General features: G+C 41.2%; 1 protein-coding gene across 1 annotated transcript in view; it reads right to left on the bottom strand.

Moving 5' to 3' along the window:
• Window positions 1-9,814, bottom strand: part of obscna (obscurin, cytoskeletal calmodulin and titin-interacting RhoGEF a) — a 55,676-nt gene extending 45,862 nt beyond the window's left edge. Inside the window, exons 1-12 of the mRNA XM_036133454.1 lie at window positions 9,766-9,814; window positions 9,412-9,678; window positions 8,718-8,879; window positions 8,478-8,582; window positions 8,091-8,357; window positions 7,631-7,900; window positions 5,040-5,306; window positions 4,693-4,956; window positions 4,338-4,604; window positions 3,979-4,248; window positions 3,629-3,895; window positions 940-1,206 (exon numbers count right to left, since the gene is read on the bottom strand). Of these exons, the coding sequence (XP_035989347.1) occupies window positions 940-1,206; window positions 3,629-3,895; window positions 3,979-4,248; window positions 4,338-4,604; window positions 4,693-4,956; window positions 5,040-5,306; window positions 7,631-7,900; window positions 8,091-8,357; window positions 8,478-8,582; window positions 8,718-8,879; window positions 9,412-9,678; window positions 9,766-9,805 (2,713 nt within the window). The 5' untranslated portion in view covers window positions 9,806-9,814. The remainder of the gene's footprint in view (window positions 1-939; window positions 1,207-3,628; window positions 3,896-3,978; window positions 4,249-4,337; window positions 4,605-4,692; window positions 4,957-5,039; window positions 5,307-7,630; window positions 7,901-8,090; window positions 8,358-8,477; window positions 8,583-8,717; window positions 8,880-9,411; window positions 9,679-9,765) is intronic.
• Between the last annotated feature and the right edge of the window lie 3,820 nt (window positions 9,815-13,634).

The following is a 13,634-nucleotide window of genomic DNA, read 5'->3' as shown; positions in this document are numbered from 1 at the left end:
CATGGTGTTATTTCCCTGCTACATAAAGCATTTGGGCTAAAAAGTTCATTTTTAATATCATCTGACCAGGGCAGAATCTCCCACATTTTTGCTGTGTCCCCTAAATGGCTTGTAGAAAACTGCAACTGACAAGTTTTTCTTTTCATTCAACAATAGTTTTGTTCCTGCCTCTCCTCAGTAAAGACAGTGGTTGACAGCCCCACCAACAGATTCTCCCACCTGAGCAACGCATCTCTGCAACTCCTCTAGAGTTGCCATCGGCCTTATGACGTTTTTTCTACAAGACATTTTAGGTGGACAGCCATGTCTTTGTAAGTTTGTAGTGATGCGTTTATGCTAATATTTTATAAATGGCAGACTGAACACTGCTTGATATGAGATCCAAAACCTGGAATACAATTTACATTTATGTTGTCCAACAAACCTCTCATGGGTTACTTATTACTGAAGGTGACTTTTGAATCGTTAGTCACACTGAAATGTATTCATAGAAACAAGAGTAAAGTGGGCAGAAATGTGCAAGAAACACTGATTTTTCTTTATAAAACATTCAGTAAACCATTTGTTTTCTTGTTACAATGATGTGACTTTCGCAGGATTCCTGTAAAATAGATCGCATTTTGTGATTGTGATCTCACAAAATTAGAAGACATTAAAAGGCTATGAATACTTTTAATTTGAATTAATACTTTTGAGACACTTATAATCATTAAAGCTAATGAATTGTTGTAGTAAAACGTTAAATTCTTAAAGCTGCTTATCATTAAGGTCTTATATGATTTCATTTCATACATCAGTTATTTAATTTTCTGTTATATTGTGTGGGATGGCAGAAACTCCGACAAAAATGCAATTAAAGTGGCACATTTTCAAAGGAAATAAACAATGACGAGCAGCAGCGATCCTACTAACCACCCACTCGTTGCACATTGAGCTCACCTTGCACAGTCAGCTGTGCCCGGCTCTGCATGGTACCAACATCACACACGTAAATATCCGTGTCTGTTTTCTCCAGGCAGGTGATGGTTAGGGACAGAACGACTCCCTTCTGCTTGACGACATACTTCTTCCCAGATCTGAGCTCCACCATGCCCTTTAGCCACGTCACGCGCTTGGCTGGCCGCCTGGTCTCACACTCCAGCGTTACTTTACTCTTTTCTTCTCCTCGCATGTCTCTCAACTCCCTTGCGAAAGTGTGCTGAAGTTCTGAAATAAGGAAAGTATACGTGGTGAATTCAGTCAAAATATACACTTTAATTGTCATTGTATGGAGTATAACGATTAGAAATTCTTTTAAATATCCAGTTTTTAGCAAGAAAATATCCTTAGCAAAGACGATTTCACTGCTTTGCCAAAAAAACAAGACAAAAAAAGAAAACAGGCGTACCAGATGTAATCTTCAGGATTGAAATCACAGCAAGACACAAGAAATGGCAAAGTTATTGCATCTAAAACTATAGTCTTGTGTGCTTGTGCAAAGTAGTAAATTAAGAGAACTAAGCTTATAAAGACAATAAAGTTTATCTCTCATCTTAGTGTCTGAGAAAATCCTCAAGTTTTAAGTTAATTGGTGGTCAATACAGGTACCCCACGTAGGCCTGCTTTCAGCTCGCATTTACTTGTGAACAAATCTCAACTAAAGGATGACAAAAACCAAAATCACAACTAAAAGTTTGGAGAATAGCTGTCTTCTTTCATTTTTCAGGATAAAGCTATCATTGAATGATGTGAGGAAGGTAATTGATGGATTGTTGTCAATGAGGAGGAGCAGCTCCATGTTCAACCCAAGAGGATGTAATCAGCTGAGCTGTTCAGAATGATATACAGGCATCATAATCGTTGGCTAAACATGGAAGAGAGCTTTTACCAACAAAATGTTTCCTATGAATAACATGATGAATTACAGCTGCTAAAATGCATGCAGCATCTAAAACTTGCCAGCAAAGGAATGCTGTATTTTGTTTTTATGTCTGCTCCGCGGTAACAGCTTTGATTCCAGCTGGATGCACTAATGTGCTGCCAGCTGTCACCCGTGGGTCTAGACAACAAAGCGATGGGATCTGGAAAACCTTAATGCTGATTCTCAGCTGAATCTGTCAAATATTGAAGCAAACAGAGTTGGAAGCAGTGGAGAATACCACAACCCATTGATCACTAGAGTAATTAGTAACCATGGAAACTAAACGCAGACTGATGGAGAGAAATTTCAGGTTAAGGAGTTTTACTTATTGGTTAGTCTTCTTGTGAGGTGTCTTGTGTGTTAACAGGTGATTATTGACTCCTGAAGCAACACTTTCCTTCATTAATTTCAATCAGAAAAGAGAAACACAATTTGCTCCTATTGTACAATTTTATGACAATCAATGCTGACTTTATCAGGTACACTCTGTTAGATTGGATCCTTTTTTTGCATGCAGAGTTGCCTTAATTTTCCGTGACACAGATTTCACAAGTTGTCATAAACCTTTCTAAAACAGTCTGACCCCTTTGGACATGGCCGACTGCAGCGGCTGCAGATTTATTGGCCGAATAATCAAGAGGCAAATCTTCTATGCCGATCCATTCTAAAGACGCTGTAGCTCTGTTGAGCGTCGAGGTCATTGGAGTACAACAAACTTATTGTCATGCGCGAGAAAACCTTTTTGAGATGATTCTATTTTTCTGATATGGTGCATCATCCTGCTGTAGGCAAATGGATAATGAAAATGGATGCAAATGGTAATAAAAGCATGGTAATGGTTTACACCGAATTCTGGTGTTCAAATCTAAATACCACAGCTGGAGCGAAGACTCATTGGATGAGACAACATTTTTCAAATTTGGTACAATTCTGGTGAGTTGGGGCTGAACTGTAGCCTTCTTTGCCCATACTTAGCAAACAGAAGCATAGATTCTGCTGGTGTAGCACATCAGCTTCAAGATTCAATGTGCTGTACCTTCAGAGCTGCTATCATACATGCCTGGGTTCAAAATAGAGGCTATTTTAGCTTCTGGTGCCTTTCTATCATTTTAAACTAGTCCACTAAGTCTCCTCCAAGATCAACAAGGCATTTTCTCATCCACAAAACTGCAACTCACTGTTTATTTCCTCTTTATTTGACCATTCTCTGTAAACCAAAGAGATTTTTGTGTGTAAAACTTCCAATTAAGGAACATTTTCTGAAATTGCCAGACCAGCCCATCTGGCATCTCAAACCATGCCAAGTTTAAAGTCTCCTAAATGCCCTTTATTTCTCATTGTGAAGCTCAGTTTAAACTTATTCAAGATGTCTTCTTTATGTCTCGACCCCTGAACGCGACGAGTCGATGCCAAGTGATCTGAGTCACTATTTGTTTCAACAATCAACTGAATAAGTGGGAATAATAAAGTGGCCAGTGAGTGTACATGAAAGGATAGTAAATTACTCCGTCTTTCCAATCTATTGTTGTACGCTCTCCCCTAAATCTGTCTCAGCACACATCAGTACTTCAATCAGTAATTCAAATGGCTTCATTTGTTTCTAAATCTCTACTGGGAAAAACTCCACAGCACATGAAAATTTCAAGATCAGCTCTGCAGGCTACACAGAAAGACCACATCAGCTGTGTCCCATGAGACTTTGACTTCAAATGAAAGATTAATAACTACCTCTGATCTCCACCTTGGCTCGGGATGCAACGCCGTCAGCCTCGCAGCAGTATTCACCAGAGTCTCTGATGGAGGCATTCTTGATCAACAGCCTTGCCAGGTTCTTCTCCGTGCTCATTTCGTATTTAGGGCTGTCCCTGACTGGACGTCCGTTTTTCAGCCAACGAACGGTCACTTCTGGCTTTGTGATTTGGCAGCTCAGCTCGGCGTCCTCCCCAGGCACGGCCTTCACATTCAGCAGGTCCCTGAAGATGTGCGCAAGCTTCTCTGTAGGAGGAAAAACACCAGAGCGTCTTAGCGCTTGCTTTGAACTCACCAAACAGAGACGTAAACGAGACAAAGCTGGTCACCTTTCACAAATAACATGGTCCTACAGCTCAGGTCTTTAACCGCGAAGACCACGTCGCCAGCGTCAGAGAGGGTGACGTCTTTAATGGCCATCTTAAAGACGCGGCCGTTGTTGACGAGCTGAATGCGGCTGTTGGTAACCACCGCCTGACCATTGATGGTCCAAACAGGGTCATCATCCAGACCGTGAGAGAGATGGCACTCGAAAGCACAGTTATCGCCCTCCTGAACAGAAACTGTCTTTATCCGCTGGACGATGGTAATATGTAGATCTGCAAATACAAGAAATGATAAAACAGCACCAATGAGGTACAAATGGGTAGCAGTTGACTGTTTCAGCAATCCCTTATAGTCCCTTTACCGTGCACTGTAACCTTCGCCTTGGACTGACTGGTGCCCAGGTCACAGGTGTACTGCCCAGCATCCTCTTTACTCAGTGAGTGGATGATCAGTGCCCTGCACTTCCCACACTGCACAAACTCATGCTTGTCATCGGGTGTCAGGACAACGCCGTCCTTCCTCCAAAGAGGCGTCACTGAATCTTTGGAGATTTCACACTGCAGGCAAACCTCCCCTTGCTCCTCTCCAACTACATCCTCCAAGGACCGGAGAAACACCGCCGGGCGCTCTGGAGACGAGATAAGTTCATGTGAGCTGATGTGTTCTTCCCTAATTCAGATGTTGCTTTATTGGGCATTTTATCATACTTATCTGACCTTTAACTTTTAAGATTGTCGTCTCGGTGAGAAGGCCTGCTTTAAATGTGACCCTGCTGTCCTGTGGTCTGAGCTTTTGCATCACGAGGCTGTGCATCGTGCCCATGTGCTGGATCCGGTTGACGGCGTTAGACCTGAGCCGGACGTTGTTAAGCAGCCACTCGGCATTGGCGACGACGTAGTTGAGCTCGCATGAAAACGTAGCGACGCCATCCTCCTCAATGTCGACAGGCTCAAGGTGTTTGACCAGCTTCAATCTTTTCACTATAAAAGCAACGACACAAACGATCAGAAGGAACCATATCCCATTATTTTGACCTAAAAAAGGCTTTTTTTGATTCACAGACCTTCCACCTTGACCTCCGCGGTGCTTTGCGTACCACCAGCCACGCAGCGGTACTGTCCGGCATCCATCCCTGTCAGGCCGTGAACGATCAGCTCCGCTCGTTTCCCCTCTCGCTTCATGGTGTACTTGTTGGAGACCTTCAGAGCCGTGCGACCTTTAAACCACCGCACCACCCGGGGAGACGGGGCGAACTCGCAGCTCAGACTCACAGAGCTGCTCTCCTTTGCCTCCACATCATCAAGGTGGTGAACCACCTCAAGAGGTCGCTCTGATGAGAGCATGCGCACAGCAGACGAGGGAAAAACATTCACAAAAATGAGCTTTTTGCCGTTCATCGACTTTGGGTTTTTGTTATAAAGTGGGAATATAAACCTTTCTAAGAAGAATTCTCAGAGACTCAATCCTTAAATAAAAGTTTAATCTACATCATTCAAAGGCCCCAAACATTAGTGACTCAATTAAACAACCCAAATCCATCCATCCATCCGTCTATCCATCCATCCATCCATCCATTTTCTGACTCTCTTATCCCTCATGGGGTCGCGAGGGTTGCTGGTGCCTATCTCCAGGTGTTCAATGGGCGAGAGGGTTCACCCTTGACAGGTCGCCAGTCTATCACAGTCCAGAACAACAAAGACGGGTAAATGATGCTGTCACATTTGTATATGTGTGTGTAGTACCTAATTTGTAACTAAAGCCAGGCTTGAGCTCAACAAAAACGTGGAACCTTTAGCACTTTCACCTCCTATTACTTTATAACCACAAGCTTCAGTGTAATATGTTGAGATGTTTTATGAAAGATCAACATAAACTAGTCAGTCGTTGATTAGTGATGGACAAATATAGTTTAATTTTTTTTTGTCACATGTGAAAATCTGGTGTGCATTTGTATATAGTCCCCCTGACTCCTTATTTAGTAGTATTACCCTTTTATGCAAGTCCTTCAGCAACACCTTCAAAACATTCGACACATGTTTTCTACAAGGCTTCTGGCAAATGGCAAAATGGACTTCTCGTTGCCTTTTTTGTCAATAAAAACAATTTCTTCTCGCCATGGGTAAAAGTCAGATTAGCGGAGTGCACGTCTAGATGTCCACAGTAATGCCATATTTATACTAACATTGAATTACACACCAGTTGAATTGTAATAAACTGATTAGGTGACTCTTTAAGGCTGTTGGCTGCACTCGATTATATTTAAGGCTGTCAGTAGGATGGACTGTCAAATGCATGCTTTAGTTTTAAGGTTATTTAGAAAGCAATATTGCAAACGTTTCACTTTCTACTTGTGAGCTGCTTTGTGTTGGTATGTCCCGCGCTGAAGTTTATGGTTACAATGTGACAAAATTGTGGAAAAAACTTCAAGAACGCTTTTGCGAGGGACAATATGATCTCAAAGGCAGTAGTCTTCAACTACGGAAAACAAGTCCAGTTGCTTTGTTTTTTACCTTTTTTTGGAATGATGGAAAGAAAGAGCATGTCTTTCCTATGTCTGTCAGATGACAATAAATTGGCTTTAACAACAGTACTTTATAATCCACAGTAAATTAGTCATAGAGTAATTTGTAAAAATGGGCTCTGAAGCAGTTTAAAGAAATTCCTAATGGGCCAAAATCTGTCACATTCTAGTATGGTGGAAGAACCCAGACGCAGATGCAGATGGGCAGCAGCAATGATCGAATGAAGGGTCCAAGAAACTTACATAAATGAAACAGTCCAGGAGCTAAAAAAAATCATGAAGGAGTCACAAAGTAAGCAGACGGACCAGCACTGGATGAGAGGAAACAAGGAGTATATATATGCACATGGTAGAGTGGAGAGATGTGTGCAGAGCCAGGGGAACGTAATCAGAGGATATGGTGAGAGCGATGAAGGCATGGCACTGAGGGAGAGGCAGAATGATTGACAGGGCCAGTTTAGGGAGGAAATATGGGAAGAAATCTAACAGACAACAGTGCTAAAAATTATACGAAAATAAACTAACAGAATCTGCTAACTAAATCCACGAGGTTAAGATAAATCGAGCACTCAAGAATCATGAAGGAGGTCAAGGAAGCTGAGGAAGTTGAAAGTCAAAAACGTCAGCGACAGATCTCAAAAAAGGTTTTGCAAGCTTAAATGATTAAGACTTTTTTCTCTTAATATTCCAAGAAAAGATACGCTGACTGCTTTTTCAGAATTTGCATGGTAGGATTTGGGTTACCCCGCCTCTCGCCCATCGACAGCTGGAGACAGGCACCAGCATCCCTCGCAACCCCACAAGGGATAGACGTGTTAGAAAATGGATAGTTGTATGTATGTATGTATGTATGTATGTATGTATGTATGTATGTATGTATGTATGTTCTGGATTACTTTTGGATTTTCTAGTAACTTTTACAGTTACATTGTTTTTTTAAGTCATCAAAGCAGTCCCCATTTTACCTTCTCAGTTCTTTTAACTTTTTACTCTGAGAAAAGAACACAGAATGTGTTTTCTTTCAGTGTTCAAAATGAATGTGTTCAATTTCAGGATTTTGCATTTATTTATAATCACTGTGATTAATTATTTTTTTAATTTCTTTAATGTTTAAGGATGTGGTGACAACTCACCGTTAACAGTAAGCTGAGCGGTGGAGCGGCTCTTTCCAGCCACGAAGACCACAGGCCCTGACATGGAGCTGTCTGTGCTGGTGAGACACAGACTGTGGAGGTTCCCCTGCCTGTCAATGTTCACTCCTGCTGAGTGCTCCAACACCTCACCCTTCAGGGTCCACTTCGGGGGCCTCCCGGACTTTAGACTGGTCTCTACCTGGAACAGGGCCGGCTTTGGCTCCATCACCTCCATGGATTTCATCCCCCGGACTATTCTGATGGCCTGCTCTGCATGTGCATCAAAAAAACACATCTTACAGTGATCAAACAGCTCGTGTTTTCTGAGTCTTACATCAAAACCTTCTTCTATTCTTACGTGTGTATTTACAGCTACTTTTCAACATTTGGAAAATGAATTTAAAACAGATAAACTAAAAACCACAGATGATTCATTTTGCGACGAGGACAGGCACCCCACCCTCCACCAGAAGCTGGCAGGATGTTTTGTCGTCTCCTGCATCACACGTGTAGGTGTCTTCGTCTGATGAGCGGACATCCTCGATGGTCAGCTGCCTGTAGACGTCCTGGCTGATTAGCTGATACTTCTTGCTGGGCAGGAGCTCCTTCCTGCTCTTGTACCATCTGACTTGAGCGTTAGGCCTCGACACCTGGCACTCCAGCAGACCTCTGTGGCGATACATGGCGATTTTGACCCTCAGAGGTCGAATTATCTGGACTGGGAGCTCTACAAAACAGAAGAAAAAAACAATTTAACAGTTACATGTGGTGCTGAGGTTGCAGATTCAGGTTTTGTAGAAGAACATGAACATTAGTCAGTGTGTGAGGTGTGAGTGAGTTGGCTCACCTTTTACTGTGAGAGTGGCATACGATGAAACCCGCTCTGCCGTGAATCTGATCTCACCTGCGTGTTCTGGTCGGACCGACTTGAAGAGCAAGGCGTGCGTTTTACCTGAAATCAGTTTTTTTTGTTGTTGTTACTTGTTAATCATGTCCTGGTGTCTTTGAGTCCTGATGTGTTTTTCTTTACCAATGAGTGCAAACTGAGCAGCAAACAGCCATGCTTGTGAATGAGCAACTTTCTCACCCTGGTGTCTTATCTTGATGTTGTCCCCAGGTCGGATTCTGCAGTCATCTCGGTACCACCGACCCTCCACATCCGCCTGGTTGACTTCGCATAGAAAACTGACGGGTTGACGCTCAAGCGTGTCCACGTCCTCCAGTTCCTTCTCGATGTGTATGTCTCTGGCTGGCAGAAAATATGCGAACGATGACTGAAATGTTACTTATGGAACTAAAGAGTTCAGGTGTCGTTACGTTTTTGTTTTTTAAGTTTGGGTTTAACATTTGATTATTTGGTAAAGAATTGGTAAAATGAGAAAAAAATGATGAAAAAAAGACCATAAGATGATAGCAATTCATATTTTCCTCATAAATAAAGCTGGGTACATTTCAGCAAGTTTATTGGAACAACTGATTAAGATTTGCGAAAAGCTTCAATAAAGTTTTACTTTTACTGCAGTAGCAAGATATCACTGTGAAAACTCTAGAAAAAGTTTACTTTTAACTGAATGCGTTTATTCAGAGAGGAAAAATACATAATATGAGAGTTTGAGACTATTAAACAAGATTCCACCAATGTTTAGGCTTTTTTGTCTCATTCTCAGTAATGGCCTGGTTTTGACTTTGATTTCATCTAACTACCTGTCACAGTACCACAGATCTTGCTCATATTAAACATCATCCCCACAGAAATACGTCAGTGTGCTGTATTCTCTTACCTCTGACAACGAGCCTGCCTGAGGTCTGAACCTCACTGGCCTGGAAACAGTATAAACCAGCATCTCCCAAAGCCACCCGGTTCAGGACAAGGCCGTGTTTTTTCCCGTGTGCGCTGATGCGACAACTGGGCTTCGACTTCACCTGCATCCCATCCCTGGTCCAGATGCCCTCCACATAAGCCAGGTTAAGAGTCACCTCAAAGGAGCAGCTCTCGCACTCTGACACCTCCACATCCTCCAAACCCTTCACCACTTTCAGACGGTTCACTGGCAAATACAAAACATTAGAGGGTCTAATCAGAGAAAACAAATCAAAGGAAACCACTCAACGTTGGTATCGATCGGAAAACCTACGTGCAGCTGCAACTATCCCTCCGGTTTTATTGTCTCCCATGTCTTCAGCTTTTCGGGGGAAGGTGGATGAAGATTTACTCTCTACAACAAGGAATCTGTGGTGACAAAACAAAAAGACAAGTTTGTGGGCAGATAATGTCTGTATCCGAACTGTCTTACTGAGATTAAAATGGACATCAACGTTGTTCCACTCTTTCATTTAGTTTAAAGTCACACATCATGAGGACAATTCTGACATTATAAATAAAAAACACACATTACTGAAAATTCCTTTACCAAGGGTTTGACCCAAATTAACACTCATACACTTGTTCTGTGATATGGATGATCCCTGGGATACTTGTGACAGCATACCGGTCATACTTTGCAATGAAGAACAATGTAATGTCTGTTACCTCAGCACCACCAATATAGCCTCAGCTGTGATGCCAGGTCCATCAGGCTGTTTAGCGAACAGAGAAACAGGGAGGCTAAAGACAAGCTGCCAATGACTTAATTACTGTATTATTTAGAGGAAATAGCATTTCATGATAAATTGATCTGCAAAAGTACTCATAGACCTTGAGTTTTATCAAATTTGACGCATTCTAACTTCAAAACATTTTATCAGGGTTTTCTGTGAGAGATTAAACACAAATAATTATTTACTTTGACAGTCCCACGGAGGGGAAATTTGTCCCTCCCTCACCGAAACAATCTGTGGTCATGGGTCTTGCCCAGAGTCACAGACTGAGTTTTGAACCAGCAACCTCTCCAAGACACAAATGCCCAGCTCTCTAACCTAAGACACCATTCCCACAGGTGAACACGAGGTACTGCTAATTGGAAGTGGAAGGAAGATAATACGTTATGCTCATTATTTAAACAGTGACAAACATTTGTAAACAGTCCCCTTTGATCTAACACTGCTAAATGCCATCATGTTACCTAATTCATAAATTTAATCCATCTGTGCAATCTAATTCCAGTATAAAAACAGCTGATCTATGAAGGTATCACAGATTTTTTTTAAAGAATATGAGTGAACAAACCTCACTATGAAGGCCAAGGAACACAGCAGCCAAGTCAGAGATAAAGTTATAAATAAGTTTAAAGCAGGTTTAGGTAAAATAAATAAATAAATAAATAAATAAAAAAGAAAGTACAGCTTTGGACACTCCATAGTGTACTGCTCAATCCACCTTGTGAAAACAGAAAGAGCATGGCACACCAGCAAACCTACAGAGGCATGGTCGTCCGCCCAAACTGACATCCATGGCAAGCAGAGCATTAAGCGGGAAAAACAGCCAAGAGAACCATGATAACTCTGGAGGAGCTACAGAAATCCACATCTCAGGTGGGAGAATCAGTTAAAAAGACAAACATTAGTTATAAGTTATATCATTTATTGGTTATAAATACTGGTCCAAACATTTTGGTCCTTGTGGAAGAGTAGCAAAAACATTTTTTATTGTTGATGAAAAGGCAGAATAAGTTCTGCCTGAAAATTACCAAGAGCAATGCAGGGAACAAAACAAGCACGTGGAAGAAGGTGCTCTTGTCAGATGAGACCAATAATAAACTTTCTCGTCCATATGTAAAATGTTTTGTATGGCAGAAAAGTAACACCACCTACCACTGAGCACACCATCCCCAGTGTGGTGGAGATGTTTTACTGAAGAAGGGAAGATAAGTGAAACTATGGATGTTGCCAAAGACCTGAGACTGCTACTGAGGTTCACCTTACACCAGGACAACAACCCTAAACATACACTTGTAAGTAAAATTACAGAAATAATGACTCTTTTGTATTTGAAAGTTAACATGTGACAATAATAGTTCACATTTCCAGTCATATTGGATAAATAAACAAAAAATATGAAATTGTTTTCTGAGAAAACAAGGATTTTATTCTTTTCTTATCTGTGTACTAATAGAAACAAAAAGTATCTGTTTAACACAGACATTAATTTAATAAACACAAATTCCTTTTGTTTAATTTTCTTCTTTATCCTATTTTTTTATCCTCCTTCTCTCCCCATCCATATGTATCTGTTACCCTGATATGCCACATCATAAAGGTTCTAGACAGACTCCTGTTGGCCTTCCTGCGTAAGCAAACAAGTAACCATCAGGACTCCCTGCGGTTTGCTTACCACCATGGAGTTGGAGTTGAACACTGTGAGTATCATATTCTTTGATTTCTCCAGTGTATTTAAAACCATTCAGAAAACTCAGTATTAATACCTCAGTCTTCACCTGGATAACAGACTGGGCTAAAGAAGTAACTGTAAAGCTGTCTGCAAAAAACAACGGAGCAGACTGTACTTCCAGAGGAAGCTTAGGTTCTTAAGTTTGCAGCAAGATGCTGCATGTCTGTTGAGGAGTTTGATGTCTTCTGCCATCATTTGATGGAGGTAGCAGTATCAAAGCCAGTAACTTAAAAAAGCTCAACAAGCAAAGTGTGCAAAAGCTCATTTGCACACTTCTATGATTTTGTGATTACGACTAATAATTATTCGTAATTATTTTTTCCTATGTTTGTCTCCGATTCTTATTTTTTTGTTTTTAAACAAAAAAACTGGTGTCTATCTGCATGCTTCCATTTCAATTTGCTGCTGGTACACCTGAATTTTGCCACTGTGGGAAAATAAAGGCTATTTCTATTCAATTAATCAGTTTTCAGTTGCTCAACAAAAATCATATGTAGGATCCCCAAGGGTCCATCCTGGGTCCCCTGCTATTCAATAATACTCTCTCTAGCTCAGATCCTACAAAACAACATCAGTTACCATAACTATGCAGATGACACACAGCTCTACATCACCATGTCACCAGGTGACAACGAACCCATTCAAGCACTGGGTGCTTAGAAAAAATCAATGCATGGATGTACCACAATTTTCTAAAGTTGAATAAAGACAAAACTAAAGTAATAATTGTTGGACCTACGGCAGAGCAATCAAGAGTTAGCACACACCTTCTTCTGCTTCAGCTAGGAACCACCGATTAGGCCCAAAATCTGGGAGAAGTGATGGAGTCAGACCTGAACCTCAAAAAGCATCTAAAGACAATTACAAAGTCAGCTTTGTATCACCCAAAGGACATTTCCAGGATTAAAGGACTAATGTCTCAGCAGGATCTTAGAAAACTAATCCATACCTTTATCTTTAGTAGAATCGATTACTGCAACGGTGTTTTCACAGGCCTGCCTAAAAATATGATCAAACAGCTGCAGCTGATCCAGAATGCTGCTGCCCGCGTCCTCACTAAGACTAAGAAAGTAGAGCACATCACCCCAGTTCTATAGTCCTTACACTGGCTCCCTGTATCTCAGAGAATAGACTTTAAAATACTTCTGTTAGTCTATATATCACTGAATGGCCTAAATACATTACAGACTTGTTGTCGTATCACCCTCCAGACCACTAAGGTCTTCTGATTCAAGCCTACTCTGCATACCTAAAAGCAGAAACAGACATGGAAAAGCAGCATTTAGTTCCTATGCTCCACTTATCTGGAACAAACTCCATGAAAACTGTAAAAGTGCAGAAAGCCTGAGTTCCTTTAAATCAAGGTTAAAAACTGATCTGTTTAGAGTTGCCTTTGAATGTTTATGTTCTATTTAAACTGTTGTAGTTCACTGAAACATCCTCAGATTAAGCTTGTAGTTCAATTTATCTTGACCTGCTGCTACCTATCCCACTGCAAAGTACTTTTCTCTGTGGATTTTCTTTTCTTATGTTCTGTTCATGTACAGCCCTCTGAATTGTCTTGTTACTACCCAGCCTTGCCTTGCCTTGAAAGTCTTTCCAAGAGGTACCTTTAAAATTACATTTCACAAGCAGAATCCTCTTCTGGTTCCTCTCTTTAGTCCACTGGGTCTGTAT

The sequence above is a fragment of the Fundulus heteroclitus genome, unplaced genomic scaffold (genome assembly GCF_011125445.2).
Source record: "Fundulus heteroclitus isolate FHET01 unplaced genomic scaffold, MU-UCD_Fhet_4.1 scaffold_628, whole genome shotgun sequence".
In the NCBI taxonomy this organism is placed as follows: Eukaryota; Metazoa; Chordata; class Actinopteri; order Cyprinodontiformes; family Fundulidae; genus Fundulus; species Fundulus heteroclitus.
This window is presented reverse-complemented; position numbering and strand designations above follow the sequence as displayed.